Here is a 15,214-nt window from a genome sequence, read left to right on the forward strand (position 1 = left end):
ATCTTGATTATAGATACCGCAGGAAACTAATTTTAAAAGTCTTCTAAAATGCTGCAAACTCCAACAGAATCGTGCAAACTCCCACACAGCAGCCACTTCTGATATTAATGGTAACTGTGAAGTATACTGAGCAAACCCCGGCCAGTGCAAAGATCACCTGAGGCCAAGAGAACGGAGTTTTGGCTCCAGCTTCCCTAATCTACTTATGCGACCTGGGCAAAGCCATTTGGGTCTTTTTATTTTTTTTAATAGAGTTTGGGCCTTCATTTTTTAATCTAAGAATTTATGGCATTAGGTGATCTGTAGGTGTCCTTTAATTCATAAAGCCGATTGCTTAAATATTTTTATGCTATTAAAAATGGCTTAATGTCACCGAGGTGGTGGGGTTAACATGCTTATTCATTTGCTAAACAAAAAATTTTCAGGCAGGGGATGTCGCAGGAGCCATGCTCCCCAGGCACCAGAGCTAGAGATGTGAGGCTTGGCCCTGTCTTTAGGAAAGAGCTGTCTTGCAGGGCCTCATTCACATGATATCTTGTGTGACTGCTGCCTCCTGGAGGTGTGCAGTTTGATTTCAAGGGTCTGGGTAAACAGCCAGTGCCATGGGATACATAGTCAATGATGAAGAGAAAAACAAAGTGGGCACACAAAAGGAGCAATGAGTTTTGCCCAAATCAAAGAATTTTATGGGGAATTTAAAGCTCTCCCATCTCCAAAAGTCCTTTCTTTTGTGGATCTGTGGAAGAAATGAAATAAGAATGGGCAAATTCTCTTAAGGACAGACATTTCTTTCCAACTTAGGACAGCAAAGGCCTTTCAAAAACTTTGTTCTGAGGCTCACGCAGAGGTAGTTGTCCCTTTGACAGACTACGTCATCCCCAAACGGTGCTTTTAGAACCATTCTTGCAAGTTAGTGGACCTGGATTGTTCTACCAAGATTTAAGATTTCACTTGAATCCGTGTTTGTGTGTTTGCACACATAATCGCACACATTTCCAGGGGTGGGGAGAAACAACTGACAAACTGGAACAACAGCAACAACAACAAATTTCAGTCGTTAGGCGCATGATTGTAGGAAGGTGGTAGGGGCGTCCCTCAGCTTCCCCCAGAATCAGTGGGTAGGTAAGTGGAAGCTCCTTTCCTGCCACTGCTGCATGTTACCACCTCACGGAGGCCAGGAGAGAAGAGCTACGTCCAAGTGAGAGTGGGGGAACAGCAGTGCTATGAGGGGACGGGGAGGTAATTTACTGAAAAGCAGAGTAGGGTCCTCGCCACCACCAAGAGCTTTAGGGGAAGGATCCTTAAATGCTCTGTATGATGGAGGCTCCCTCAGACGTCACCGACGCCAGGCACAGCAGAGCTGCCTCTGATTCAACAGTGAGGCCACATCCGTCCTCATTCTTAGTGGGTTGGCAAAACCTCAAGCCTCTGTGTGTAAAGCCAACAGGCCAACATGGGTCTGGCTTCCTGGCTTGGTGGGGAGCGCAAAGCGCCCTGGACACGCGACGCACCACTCTAGTCCCAGAGGGTCGGAGGTCCACAGCCCGAGCTTCCCGGGACTGAACCTTCCCAAAGGAACCTTCCAAAAGGACTTGCTTCTCTCACCCCTGTGGGCTTCTCGCCCTTTTCAGAGGACTTGCCAAAGATTTCTTTAAAAAAAAATTTATTTATTTATTTATTCATGAGAGACAGAGAGAGAGAGAGAGAGAGAGAGGCAGAGACACAGCCAGAGGGAGGAGCAGGCCCCCTGTGGGGAGCCCAATGTGGGACTCGATCCTGGAACCCCGGGATCATGACCTCAGCCGAGGGCAGATGCTCAATCACTGAACCACCCAGGCGTCCCTTGGCAAACATTTCTGCGAAGTACTTAGCTTCTTCCATCCCTTCACTTGCATGTGGTGCTTGTGTTCTTGCTGAGGAAACTGGCCATGCCGGGGCTCCGGGCTCCTCCGTTAGCCTCCTGTCTTCATCTGTCTCCTTTGTCTACACCCTGAACTGTGACCCTGTGCAGTCACTCATGGGGACAAGAGCCACCCACCGCCTCTTGCCAGCCCCTTGCTCTGGCAAGCGGCAGTCAGGGAGGCCTGGACACCCCAAGGTGTGGAGCCCCAGGGGGCCTTCGAAGGCCTGTGGGTGACACAGCAGATCTCTCCATTCGGGGTGCACCAGAGCCCCACGCTTAGCAGCAGATAGAAGCTGAAGCACTGAACTCACAGTGTGGATTTTCATTTTCTATGGCTAAGTGTGGTCTCCCCACTGGCACTTGCTCGTAGTGCACATTTTGCACCTGGAAAAGACAGCACGGCCCACACTGCAGCCGTGGTTTTAGGATGGCCAGGTGTGAGAGGCTCATCACGTGTGAGTCTTAGCTTGTCAAGAGATTTGTCACATCGCAATGGACATGTATCAACTTGTCACTTCTTCAGCTGCTTCCCCTCAACGTTTAGTTGAGCCAAGTAAAACTGTAGGTTTTTGTAGGTCAAGACAGATGGAATTGAGAAAGAGCTTTATGGGGTTCATCTTAACAGAAAGGATCAATAAGAATTCACAGCTATGAAGTGGCTTCTGTGTCCCGGGTCTTATGTGGTGGGGACTTGAGGTAGGCTTCCTCTCCTTTTTTTTTTTTTTTTAGGCTTCCTCTACTAATTTTTGTTCATGACATCATATCAAAGCACGAGTATTATCCACATGTAACAGATGAGACAGTGGAGGTTCCCAGAGGTTAAAAAAAGTTGCCCACAGGCTTAGTATTGAGGACGGATGAAAAAGGAACCCGACTTGTTTGTCTCAAAGGCCTAAATGCATTTCACTCTGCCATGTGTAGATTTTATTTTAGACACACAGGTGGTTCATGTGAACTAAAAGGGAATAACTGAAACGACTTGCATGTGAAAATGACCATGTTCCACCTTACATCACTACTCTACTAAATGACCTCCGGTGACTCTCTCCTTATGGTTACACATTCATTCAAGTCTTCAAAACTCTGCTAGTTTCCCTTTCTAGCTTTATCCCTTATTGCCTTCCTTGCATGCCATTCTCTGAGGTCACATCTTAAATCGCCTCACTTAACGTGGTGACCACTTGTCCATGCTGCATTTTCATCCTGAAATCATCTACTCAATCTGTAGAATCAGCTGCAGAAATTTTTTTTTTTTTTAATTATTTATTTTTGATAGTCATACAGAGAGAGAGAGAGAGGCAGAGACACAGGCAGAGGGAGAAGCAGGCTCCATGCACCGGGAGCCCGACGTGGGATTCGATCCCGGGTCTCCAGGATCGCGCCCTGGGCCAAAGGCAGGCGCCAAACCGCTGCGCCACCCAGGGATCCCTCAGCTGCAGAAATTTTACCCATTCTTTGAGGCTCGCTCTGAATGTCCACCGGTCCATGACTTGTCCACGTTCCCCTAAGAAATGTGAGCATTTCTTCCTCCAAACTTCCATAGCCCCTTGAAGGGCTGGCCTGGCACTTAATCACTTCTCTTCCTAGCGGTGATAAGGCAATTTGGACACTTGCCCATCCTCCCCCCTAGAGTAGGGGTTGAGGGGCAAACTCACTCCGTAAAGGATCAGAGACTAAATAACTGGAGTGGTGCAGACCACCATGTACCTGCCACAACTGCTCTGCTGTTGAATTGTGAAAGCAGCCCAGATAACACACAAAAAAGTGAATATGGCTGTATTTCGATAAAGTCTCATTAACAAAAGCTGGTGGCAAGCTGGCTTTGGCTGCAGTGTCCCAGTCTCTCTGTCTTTGCTCATTGGTTCCCGATTGTTAGCAATCGTGTCTTCCTCATGCCTACATCCAGGCTGTACTGTGTGGCGCCACTTGTAAATATTTGTGGAATCAAAGAGAATTTTTATTTGCTGGAATCAAAAATGCTGTATTTTAGTTATCATTAAGGTCCCAAGAAGCCTGCAGATTCTTCTCGTCCTGCAGTTGCTGTCTGTGTATGCCACAGAAGCTGTCAGAACCTCTTGACCTGCAGCTGCTTTTTTCTGTAGGCCCAGGACCTTGCCTGGGAGCTTCAAAGGCAGGCTGACTCCTAAGGAGCCATAAAACACCACATTTTGTCAATCCCTTCTCCTGGGGAAAACACCGGTCAAAGGTGGGAGCATCTGCCAACGCAACAAAAGAACTTACACAGAGTGATTTCTGATTCAAAAGAGGAGAGAGGCGGGTCCCCAGGGCACAGGAGAAGACTGCGAAGACCTTTCTCTTTCACTGAACTGGCCGCTTGCTAACTCTGTAAGCCACCTGTAATGGAGAGCCACTTGCCACTCGTGGGCTTTGCTCATGGATTTAGGTGCATGGTTACATGCACGTAGATCCTCAGAGGTTTGGATATCCATCCACCAGGGTTCTTTCCAAAACACAGTGGCTCACCCAGACCACGTTCCCCAGGTGCTGGGGCAGCCTGCTTTGTTGACAATAGTTTATGCATTAAAACGCTTCCATTCTTCCATCCTACTTTGCATGCTCTGTAGGATATCTGTCCTGGCTCTATATTTACTGTTAGTTCCTATCGCAGTCAGCTCTGACCTCTTTCCTTCTTTCAAAGTCACTTGATATGACAGAGATGATCTGAACACCACTGGCCCAAAGCCATCGGTTTATTAGTTATAAGATAAAAAAAATAAGAATATAAGGATACATAAAGGTCAGCAACTACAGTGCCTCCGGCGCTTCTCTCTTTTCATAAATACATTTAATCTATTTTCTTTCTGTCTGGGACTGTGGCTGGGAATCAGTGTGGATGAAAAGGGATGATACTTAAGCATAAACAGATTAAGAACCAATTTTGGAGGTTTAGTGATGAAGGAAACTTATCCATTCCCCGCTCCCTACCTGTCTGATGGCCGATGGTTCAGAGGACACAGAGCCAGCTGCTCTGGAGGGGAAGACTGCGTGTTATTGCAACGGATGGGAAGGAAGCAAGTCGACAGAGTGAAAAACAAAATCATGTTCTTTGCTGCCAAAGCATCCGGGCTTTTCCACTCTTGGCTAGTGAGAGTTACCGGCGTAACAGGGCTCTCGGCTGTCTCGGGCCCCCACACCATCAGCCCCCTTCCCCTGGGCCTTCCCTCCCCTCCTCAGCAAGCCTCTCAAAAAGAAACATCAGGTTATTTTAAAGCCGTGACCTGAGAAGGCCTCTCGGGCAAGCCCATGCAAGCTGCTTCCTACAGCAATCCTAACTGCACATCTGCAGCAAAGCTGCCCCAGTGCTCGCCTAGAGACCAACCCACGTTTCTACAGCCAGACCAGGGAGCGCCACTCTGCTGCTAGGAGAAGCATACCGCTTGATTGTTATTTTTATGAGATCATGCTCAGGAATATTATTTAGGACAACTGAAGGGAACGCCTGATAAAAATTTCCCCCATTCACCCTATGCGCTTGTCTTCCTTTCCATTTAGCTACTTACAAATGTTGGAAATGTGATTCCCAATCACACCATTAGACAAGTCCTTCATGCCAGGCCCCCCGGCCTGCGGTCTCATGGCAGGAGCTGGTGTTCCTGCCTCTGGAGAAGGAAGTAGGGGGAGTGGGGAGGAGGGAGGCGAGGAGCAAAGGAAAGGCCTGAGTTCAGCAGGTCCCAGAACTGACGTTATTACTCACATGTGTTGGGAGGCATTGGGGTACAGTTTTGAAAACTGTGGGGCCGAGTCCTCGGGGCCGTGGGGCGCAGCGTGGCTGATCACCATCATAATGGGCCTATGGGGATACATTCTCTTAGACATTTTGAAGTAATTAATGCTCTCGTTAGTGATTAAGTCTGTGAAGTAGTCCTGAAACATACATTTGACACAAAACAAAAATTACAAAAGGTGACATTCATCAGATCACATTTGAATACTGCTTTCTTCAGAAGCATCTCACTGAATGAAGAGATAAGGTCTAAAGCAGGAGGGAAAATGATACTTCCCAAAGCAGCAAAACATCTTCCATAATAGACAAAATCAGCTGCCAGTTACTTTCTAGGGTTGCTAGCTTGGTAACATGCAAAGATTTCATTTTAAGTACGGCACAACTTAGCAATTAGGAAAGAAAAAAAAAAAAAAAAGTCCAGTCCTGTTTGCCCAAGATAATGATCAGATCTGGCAATCCAAATGCTAGAGCGCATGAAACACCGGATACATATTTCATTCTCAGGTTTCATTGATGTAATTCGTTGACAAAAAATTTAATTACTTTCAAGGGCAGGAAACACCCACGCCCACTACAAATTCACAGTTGCAGAACACACACACACACACACACACAAACAAAAGAAAAGGCCTTATCCACGAGATTTAAAGAAAAGGTCTTTTCTTTAAATTAAAAATTCACCTGTGGGAATTACGCAATAATCGCTAATGAGAGCCTTAGCCAAAATCTGGGTGCACAGGGAAAAGCCACAATATTTTATCAATTAATTTACTTGAAACACTAAATATGGGGAGCATTTGATTTCCTGCAGATTATACTGTTAATTGCACAACTAAAATGATACAGCTGCTGGGATTTGAGCCTGACTTGTTAATAAAATGACTTAAGCTGCAGTCCAAGGGACTGATGCAACTCTGTAAGGGGGAAGGAAGAAATGGAATGAAAAGGAACGATGAAAACTTAAATTAAACCACCTGCTTCCCCTAAGTGGGTATCGTTGGCCTGGAGCTCCCGGACAAACTTTATTCAGAAAGTGCCCAGGCCTCGTTCACAATGTCAGAGGCTTCTAGGCATGACTAATCACATGTAGACTCAAGGACCAGAACAGCTGCAAAAGCAGTGCCCAAGGGAGGAAATCTGTGTCACATGTCATTGTTAGGACAAGTCCACAGGCTATCACCTTCTTCCATGGGAGTGTCTGTTTCATTCCTTTTCTCACTCAAAAAAAAGCCATATATTCTTTTCGGACACAGTTGTCTTTGACACTTAATCAGCTGTGATAATGGGCAAGTTACGCTAATTTTAGTCTTTGGAGGGAATCTTGATTACTTTGCTCTCCTTAGGACAACAGGGAAAGAAAGGTTAATAGCTTGAACAAGGAGCATGAAAGCATCCCCACAGATAAAAAATGATAGCGGTGACAATTAGCGCACTTTGTAGGACATTGCTCAAATCTGCCTCCAAGGTCCCCGCCAGCTCTCCACTTTGATGAGTCTGGGATCCTATTAGCAATGTTTGTGAATTCATTTGCATTCATTGTTTTCCGAAGGGGACTAAAGAGTAAGACTTAGACCTTATCTCGCACCACGTTCCTTGAACTCAAATCGGGCCAAGCATAAAGGCAGCACTGCGCCAAAATTAAATCAAGTTCCCTCTCTCTGATTTCTACCAGTGGCTCTTTCGTAGTGATCTATGCTAGATAGAGCAGATTGTCAGCTTCTTTTAGATAAGTGAGGAAGAGATGGGCATGGCTAGAAGAGAAGAGGATATTTTAGGCTAATTAGCAGGCTAAATTTAACGATATTTTCATACCCCTTCACTCTTGTCATCGGAATATTGTTTTATTTTAAGTTGGCAATCACAAAACCTTTGTGAATTTTAAAAAGTCTAATCTGGGATGCATTTGTTAGAGAACCGAGGGACGTGTCGATTTCAGTTTCTATGAATTGACTTGGAAATCCTAGGATTGATGGCCTCAGAGACTTTTGTGGACTCTGACTGCCGAGAGGCAGGTGGCCTTGTCACATATCAACGCTTGGCCAGACAGGAGTAAAAGCAAAGAATGTAGTTTCCTGACCCTCGATTATTGCGCTTGTCTGCTCTTACTCTTACATCTAAACCTGAAGTCACAGATGAAATACACTTTTACCCCAGTGAAAAGCAAAATGGTACAAGATGAACATTTGATTAGGTGGACAAATCCTCTAGAGAGCAGAAAAATAAAAAAAAAAAAAAAAAGAGAAATCACAAGACAGAGTGGAGGCATCTATGATTTTCTTGATGATGCTTCATCAAAGGCTGATTGCCTTTCATCCTAATGAGGGAAAAAAGAATCACTATTCAAAGTCAGTGTTCCTTGAAAGTCTTTTTCTTGCCTGGAGTTTAAAATTACCTTAAAATTTCTCATTCTAACATTGTGAGAACATAGAAAGCCAATCTCGTGGATAAGTTAACTCACTGAAAATGGCTTTTCCCCATTATGCACAAAGTAAATTGATGCAGTATAAAAGTGCCTGAAAATTACCTTTGCATAATCAAATCCATGCTTTTCTTTGATGCCATTGCGACAAACAGTGTAATTATAGAAACGAGAATTCTTGATTAATCCAAGCCATTCTCGCCACCCAGGAGGGATGTAGCTGCCATTATATTCATTGAGGTATTTTCCAAAAAAGGCTGCAAAGGGAAAAAAAGGCTTATTTTCTCATATGAAATGATTAATCACAAATAAGTGCATAAATGCATAAGTATGAAATTAGGACTCGAAAAAGGGGCAGTAAAACAAAAGTAAAACTAGGTAACAGTAGAAGCCAAAATAATAGTGTAATACTCTGATTCTTTGACAAAGTGACACATACACATTTTCCCTTTGAATAAATAAACGTAGCACCCAAGTACATGGATTATACTGCAATAAAATCACCATAACAATCATGATAATCTGGATGCATCTATTTCTCGTGGTTCTGCTGGGATAAAAGCAGAATGTACCCTTTTGTTAAGTTGATGTAACAGAGAATTAGCCAGTGGAAATCTGGAATGCTATCTTTGGCAAATACTGGAGGCCTGAAAGTTCAGTCTTTGTGAGAAAATAAGTTTCCTAACCTACTACTTGAGAGTTGTAAATGAATTATAACAACACTATGGTAAAACCTGTCTTTGTTTTTGCATCTCCAGAGCACAAATTCTCCAAATCAAGGAACCATGGCAGACTCCATTTCTATGGCACATGGTAAGAGTTTTTACGTCACATGCATGTTACGGCATCGGTGTTTCCGTTAGGTGCATTTTATGAATGTGCACGTCTATTAATGGTGAAAAAAAAATCTGGGTAACAGAGAATTACTACCTAGGTGACTAATGTTCATAGAATTATGGCATAACAGAATTACACAGGACTCAAACACTCCATTGCTCATCGACGAAACTACTGGAGGGACTTCACATCTGTAACTTTGGCATGTCCCATCCAAGGAAGGCCACGTGCAAAGGGCTTACTGATCCTTTCAGAGGGAAATTTTGGATTTGGTCCTCAACCATAGATGATGATAGGAGAGGGGCGAAGGAGAAAGTAGGGTGGTTGGGGTTTCGCAAATGGAATGGGTTAGCTCTTGAGGTCAAATACTTGCTGCCTATAAGAAGGGTAACCAAAAATGTATTGTTGGCACACTTTTGAGAAAGAGAGTACTATTTCTTTTCTTTCTTTTTTTTTCTTTTATATGTTCACTTACTTTAACCACACTACGTATACCATGTTATCACCATGCGATGCAAATTTAGGTTAGACAAGAGAGCATCACAAGTGCAATAACACATTCTGGAGTATACCAAAGTTTGTGTATAAGGTCTGATCAAATCACCCTGCTGATAAATCATTAATCATTTCAATTATCGGTAATGTGTCAACTTTTATGATTCTTACAGAGAAAATAAAGCAACTGCATACATTTAAGAAGTATTTTTTTAAAGATTTATTTTATTTATTTATTTATTTATTTATTTATTTATTTATTTATCTCTCTCTCTCTCTGTACTTACAATCCCCACCTCTATTTCAAGATGACATTAAAAAATTATTCTAATACCACAGCAGCAACACTATAACTCTGCAATTACAGAAAGGTCAAACTGGGATCCAGGGTTGTTAATCTCATGTTTACATGCACGATTCTGAAATAAATACTATTTCTAAGCTGCTGTTATCAGTTTTTTAGGTTTGGTTTAAACACACACACACAAATTTTCATTTGTGGGGAAAGCCCGGCATTCCCATTATATTCCATGCACTGCTCTGAAAGGGTTGAGAGCCAATCAGCCCTAAAAACTGAAGTATTCAATCAGTCTGCAAGACAAGGAGAGTACTATTTCTAATAGTTGCAATTTCACCAGGAAGGCAAGTATAAACAAGCACTACTCTGGGTAACCCAGATGTCTGGTCACCCTGTTAGCCATATACATAGCCTTTCCCTTAAGTAAAAGGATGTAGAGACATTTTTATATGTGTAAATATAGGTGTATGTGTTGCATATACACACACGCTTATGCCTATACATAAATGCATATGTAATACACACCTACACGCAAGTTTTAATTTTTCTGATTTTTGTCTTCTAAAGGCTTTATTTGCCCCAAGGGTGAGGGGCAGCGGGAGAGGGAGAAGCAGGCTCCTCACCGAGCAGGGAGCCCGATGTGGGGCTCGAGCCCAGGACCCTAGGGTCATGACCTGAGCCAAAGGCAAACGCTTAACTGACTGAGCCACCCAGGCACCCCTAATTTTTCTGATCTTTAAAAGGCCGCCATCTTTCGTTTTAGGGGGAAACGAGGGCTAGCCAGATGCCTTCTATGTCAAAGCCACTTTGCAGCTTCATCAAGCAGGTTTTACAGGTGCCTCCACTTACACACATAAAGAAAGATAGTTCCTGGATGCCTCGCCTGGGAAGACAAAAACAGATCCCAGATTCAGGCACTTTATTGGTATCACTCTTAAATCAAGTGCATTTCTGAATCTCGCACTTGCCCACAGTGCATCATTTGTGGGCTAGCTAGCTCGCTTTCGTCCTTACCATACAGCTACCTGTAGGATACCTCCATCTGAATGTTTCCTCGCTTTTAATACAATTGCCCAGAACTGAATTAATCCTTTTCCCTTCTGAGTTTACTTCTCTCCTCAGATACTCTTTTATTCTCTGTAAGAATCGTCTTCCTGGTTGACCAGGCTTGGCACCCTGGAACCTTCCCCGATTCACCTGCTCCTTTGGTTCCCTTGCTAAGCAGTCACCACCACCAGAAGGTTCTATGTGGATCATAGCTCTCAAACCTGCCCCTCTTTCTCCGCTTACTTGATGCCCCTCATGAATGCTCAGTCTCCTGCCAGCTCTCCTAGCCAGGCCTCAGGGGTCTTTCCATTCTTAGCGCCACCTTCCTGAAGACTGGCTCTGGTCACATCACTCTGTTGTCACAACTGTGGATGGACCTCCCCACCCCCCCAAGTTTCACTTGACAGAATCAAGTTTCATTTGATAGCATGCCATGCAAGGCCACCCTTGGATCACCCTTGGACAAAATGCCTCTCTTTCCAGCCCAAGCCTGTATTTCTGTTATTTGACCCTCTCTCCAGAGAATGTGTCTTCTCCATTTGCTCTGGTTTTCACCTCTCCTGCCTTTGCCAGTGCCAGTCCTCTCATCTCCCTGCTGTGTATCAGGCTAGACCAGGTGCCATTTCAATTCCAGACTTTGCCCAAGTGCAAAGTGATTTGTCTCTTTGACTCGAATGCTGTCTTCGCTCTACAGTCATGTAAGGTAATTCCTCTTAGACTGTAAGGCTTTGAGGGCCAACATTGCCTTGGCCTCATCTTTGTACTCCCCCCGTTTCCTATCCCTGCACATAGCATAGGAGGCTTCATAAGTTTTGTTTCTTGCACTGGGGTTCATGGACCTCCATGTATTCTGGGGATCCTACATAAGTTCTAGACTTATGTTTTCACTTGAATTATAAGTGCCTGAAGGTGATATTTCCGATTAGATTTATTTTCTTCCAAAAGTTAACTCAAGTTTGAGAAATGTCTACTTGTTGGATGGATGTTTATATATTGACTCTGCAAATGAGTGAATCAATCAAGCGGTCAATTGGCCAAACACCAATTGCAGATTGACGAGTGTGGGACAAAGTGTCAAAGGATCTCACGTCAGATATGACTCAGGATTTCCCTCTGAGCTGACTATGTGCAGTAGGAATTCTAATGAGGGATTCTTATCTTTAGAGACCAACCACCTTTTCACCTAGAACCACAAGATGATTCTCCTTTCTGACTAAAGGCAATGTGACTTGCAGTCAGAGGCAGAGGACCAGGGCCACACCCCGCCAACATTACTTCAGAAGGGGACTATTTCCAGGAACTTTTCATTTAATAATCTCGGGCCCAGCTCTTTTCTCTGGCCTGCTCCTCATCCCCAGTGGTTTTCCCCACTTTTCTCTCCCTTTCGTCTTAAAAGAAGTAGAAGAGTGCTGCGGTTTGGAATATGAACCTGGGAGCTGGCCTGCCTGGGTTTAAATCCTGGCTGTGCTATTTGCTAGATGTCCGTCCACAAGCAAGTTACGTGGCCTCTCTTTACCTCTAGTTCTCCATCTACAAAACCATGAGGATGGTAATAACAGTGGTAGGATTGTTGTGAGAATCCAATGAAATTAAAAAACATAGGTGAGACACTTCAAACAGTGCCTGGCACATAACAAGGGTTTATTAAATGCCGCTGCTGCTCGTATTATTAGTAGCAACACCACTACCTTTTTTCTCCCAACTCTGTGCTCTGATTTTAAGTACTTTACCATTCAGCGGTATGAGGAAATCTTGTTTGACTTCTGCACTTGTGCATTTGAAAACATTTCTTGAGAGGTTACATATTTTTCCTCCCCAATCAGACTTATTTTGTGGCAACAGGTTCCCTTTGGGCTTACATTTTCCTGCTTAATTAGTTTTTTAGATTTTTCCTGCTATGTTCAGTTTTGTTCTCTGTTTTTTCCTCTGGGGGCAGCCGTGTTGGGTCATTCCTGCCCTTCCCTCATTGTTTGACTTGTTTGGTTATTTAGTGCTGCTTTCTACCCATTGCCATGGCTATTGCCCCTCCCTTAATCCTCCCCTTATAAACTATCCCTTCAAGTCTCTTAATAGTCCTTGGTACTTGTCAGAACTCCCTCCAGGTTTTTGGTGTCTTTGTGCTAATGGAGTGTAAAATATGTACTCAGTATTCCAGATGTGCCCTCACCCATCACACTTGTTCCAAGAGAGACCAGGACCTCATGCGTCACCACGCGGCACCCCCGGTGCTGTTGGCTTCAAGTTACTCTGGCCTTTCTTGTTGCCTCGTAACATTGAGACTCATTTGTAATCACCCCTGGCCTCTTTCAACATTATGCTTCCTGGCAGCGCTCTGCAATTGATTATCTGGGCTTCTAATTATTTTCCTCCAGATGTATTAAATCTCTTTCTCCTTCCCTAAGGTGAATTTTAGTTTCTTGCCCATAATGCCATTAGATTATATGCAGTACAAAGTTTTTCTTATCCTTTGGCATTGGCAATTCAGTCAACTTGCAACAATGGGAATATACTGCTAATAGACCATCTACCTGTCCTTCTGTATCACTCTCCTCTCTGAGACATCATTAAACACTTCCCTTCATGGCTATTTAAGAAGCTGGTGGGAGGGGGTGGTGGTCTGGTGACAGGGAGAAAGATCAGAAAGACCTGATTATAATTACTGTTGACTTTAGCCCATGCTACTTCTGTCCAAGACTATCTCTTACATAATGCTTTAAAAATTTCCCTTCAACTCTTTGAAGCAAAGGCCTTTAAGGCAGCAATGGGAACTATACAAAAGATTTCTGAATGTGGAGAAGTTAAGTCTTATTTAATGTAACAAATGATGCACTAATTGAGCTTTTACTCCTTGTCATTGATATGGGAGTTAGTACCAGGATTTTACTGATAGTAACTAACAAACTAACAATATACATACATTTTGAACCAGGTTAAAATTATAATTCCCCAACTAGATTATAAATCTAATTAAGACAGGGATCTTACTTTATATCTCTTCATATCCTAGCATTTAGTGTAATTCTAACCACATGTAGTTCAATAAATGTATGTATGCTATACATCATGTTACTATCAAAAATCTGTAATACCATAACTCATTAAAATAAGAATATGAGTGTGTCTTACTTTAAGAGAACTCTACCTTTAAAAAAAAAATCCCAAGTTGGATGATAAAGTGTATTTGCTGTAAGTGACATAAATACATTTTGTAAAATGAAAAGACGTCAAATCAGAAAGCAATTTCTTTGTCTAAATTATTTTGTTATAAAAAAAATAAATAAATTATTTTGTTATAAAAGAATTCTCTACAAAAGAATTTACTGCAACTCTGCATTAAATATTGCCCCCTCCACCCAAGTGATATGAAGTAAAATGAGTATGACTAAAATTTAATTCATTCATATCATGTGTTCTGATTATAATTTGAACATCACAATCTTTAAATGAATCAATATGAAAATTACAGGGATTATAATAAAATTACAGTATAATTTTGGACAGGAAAGAAAACCTCGGAATCATTCTGGTTTAATCTCTCCATTAGATATACAAGTTGGAAAACTAGCTTACGCAAGTTCTCCAGACAAATTAAAGGCAGAGATGGAACGTGGCTCTAGCTCTCCTCAGTCTTGATTCAGGGTTTTTTTTTCCTGACATTTGATGCTATCTCTCAAACATTGATTGTTACTTTTAGCTTAAAACTTATGCCAGGCTTAACATTCAAGTCTATATTCTCACAAGAAATTTACACTAGTTTTTTTTTTTTTTTTTAGCAGATAGGCAGGATATTCATTTTTATGATAGATAATCCAATATCATTCCCACTTCACTTGTCAGAACATAAAATGCAATAGACATGTTGCTGTATTTTCCCCTTTTGAACATTTAAGCTGTTGTAGAGTCATATTTTCCATGAGTAAAGTTTGAAAAAATTCAGGCTATAGCCAGTCCAAAAATATGCCTCATTTCTGAAAAAGAAAAATCATGTCATACAAATGGTAAATATAATATTGGATCAATTCAAATTCATTGAAATCCATGTATTCTGGATGCCTCCCAAAATCAGCCTCTTAGTAATTTGTCTTCTTGGAGTTTTTCTTCATAAAACTGATTACTGCCTTGTGCTTTTTCCCTAGATGAGTATTTACGTATGATACACATTTCAGTTTCTTGCATTATTTTTCTTAGGTTCTCAGCTAAACGTTCGAAATAATGTATTCATTATCAGAAATACAAAAAAATCTTTATTGATTGGCTTTCCCCCCTCTCATTTAATGGCTTATAAATAATTATGTGGTTTAATACTTAGTCACTAATTATTTTAACTTCCTAAAATGTCCATCATCCTGATGTGTTTATTTGCGTATTTTCAAATGGGTCTCTTTCCCAGGTTAGATCAATAAACTATTGTCACAAAGGCCTCTTTGCTTCCTAATTGTCTGAGACACTTCAGTATTTTCCCATCAAAGA

General features: G+C 42.4%; 1 protein-coding gene across 11 annotated transcripts in view; it reads right to left on the bottom strand.

Annotated features, from left to right (window-relative positions):
- SULF1 (sulfatase 1) overlaps nucleotides 1-15,214 on the bottom strand; it is a 175,546-nt gene that overhangs the window by 49,889 nt on the left and 110,443 nt on the right. For all 11 annotated transcript variants that reach the window (XM_041769182.1, XM_041769176.1, XM_041769180.1 and 8 more), the window contains 2 exons: nucleotides 8,173-8,324; nucleotides 5,619-5,788 (listed from right to left, as the gene is read on the bottom strand). In XM_041769182.1, the coding sequence (XP_041625116.1) occupies nucleotides 5,619-5,788; nucleotides 8,173-8,324 (322 nt within the window). The remainder of the gene's footprint in view (nucleotides 1-5,618; nucleotides 5,789-8,172; nucleotides 8,325-15,214) is intronic.

The sequence above is a fragment of the Vulpes lagopus genome, chromosome 9, assembly GCF_018345385.1.
Source record: "Vulpes lagopus strain Blue_001 chromosome 9, ASM1834538v1, whole genome shotgun sequence".
In the NCBI taxonomy this organism is placed as follows: domain Eukaryota; kingdom Metazoa; phylum Chordata; class Mammalia; order Carnivora; family Canidae; genus Vulpes; species Vulpes lagopus.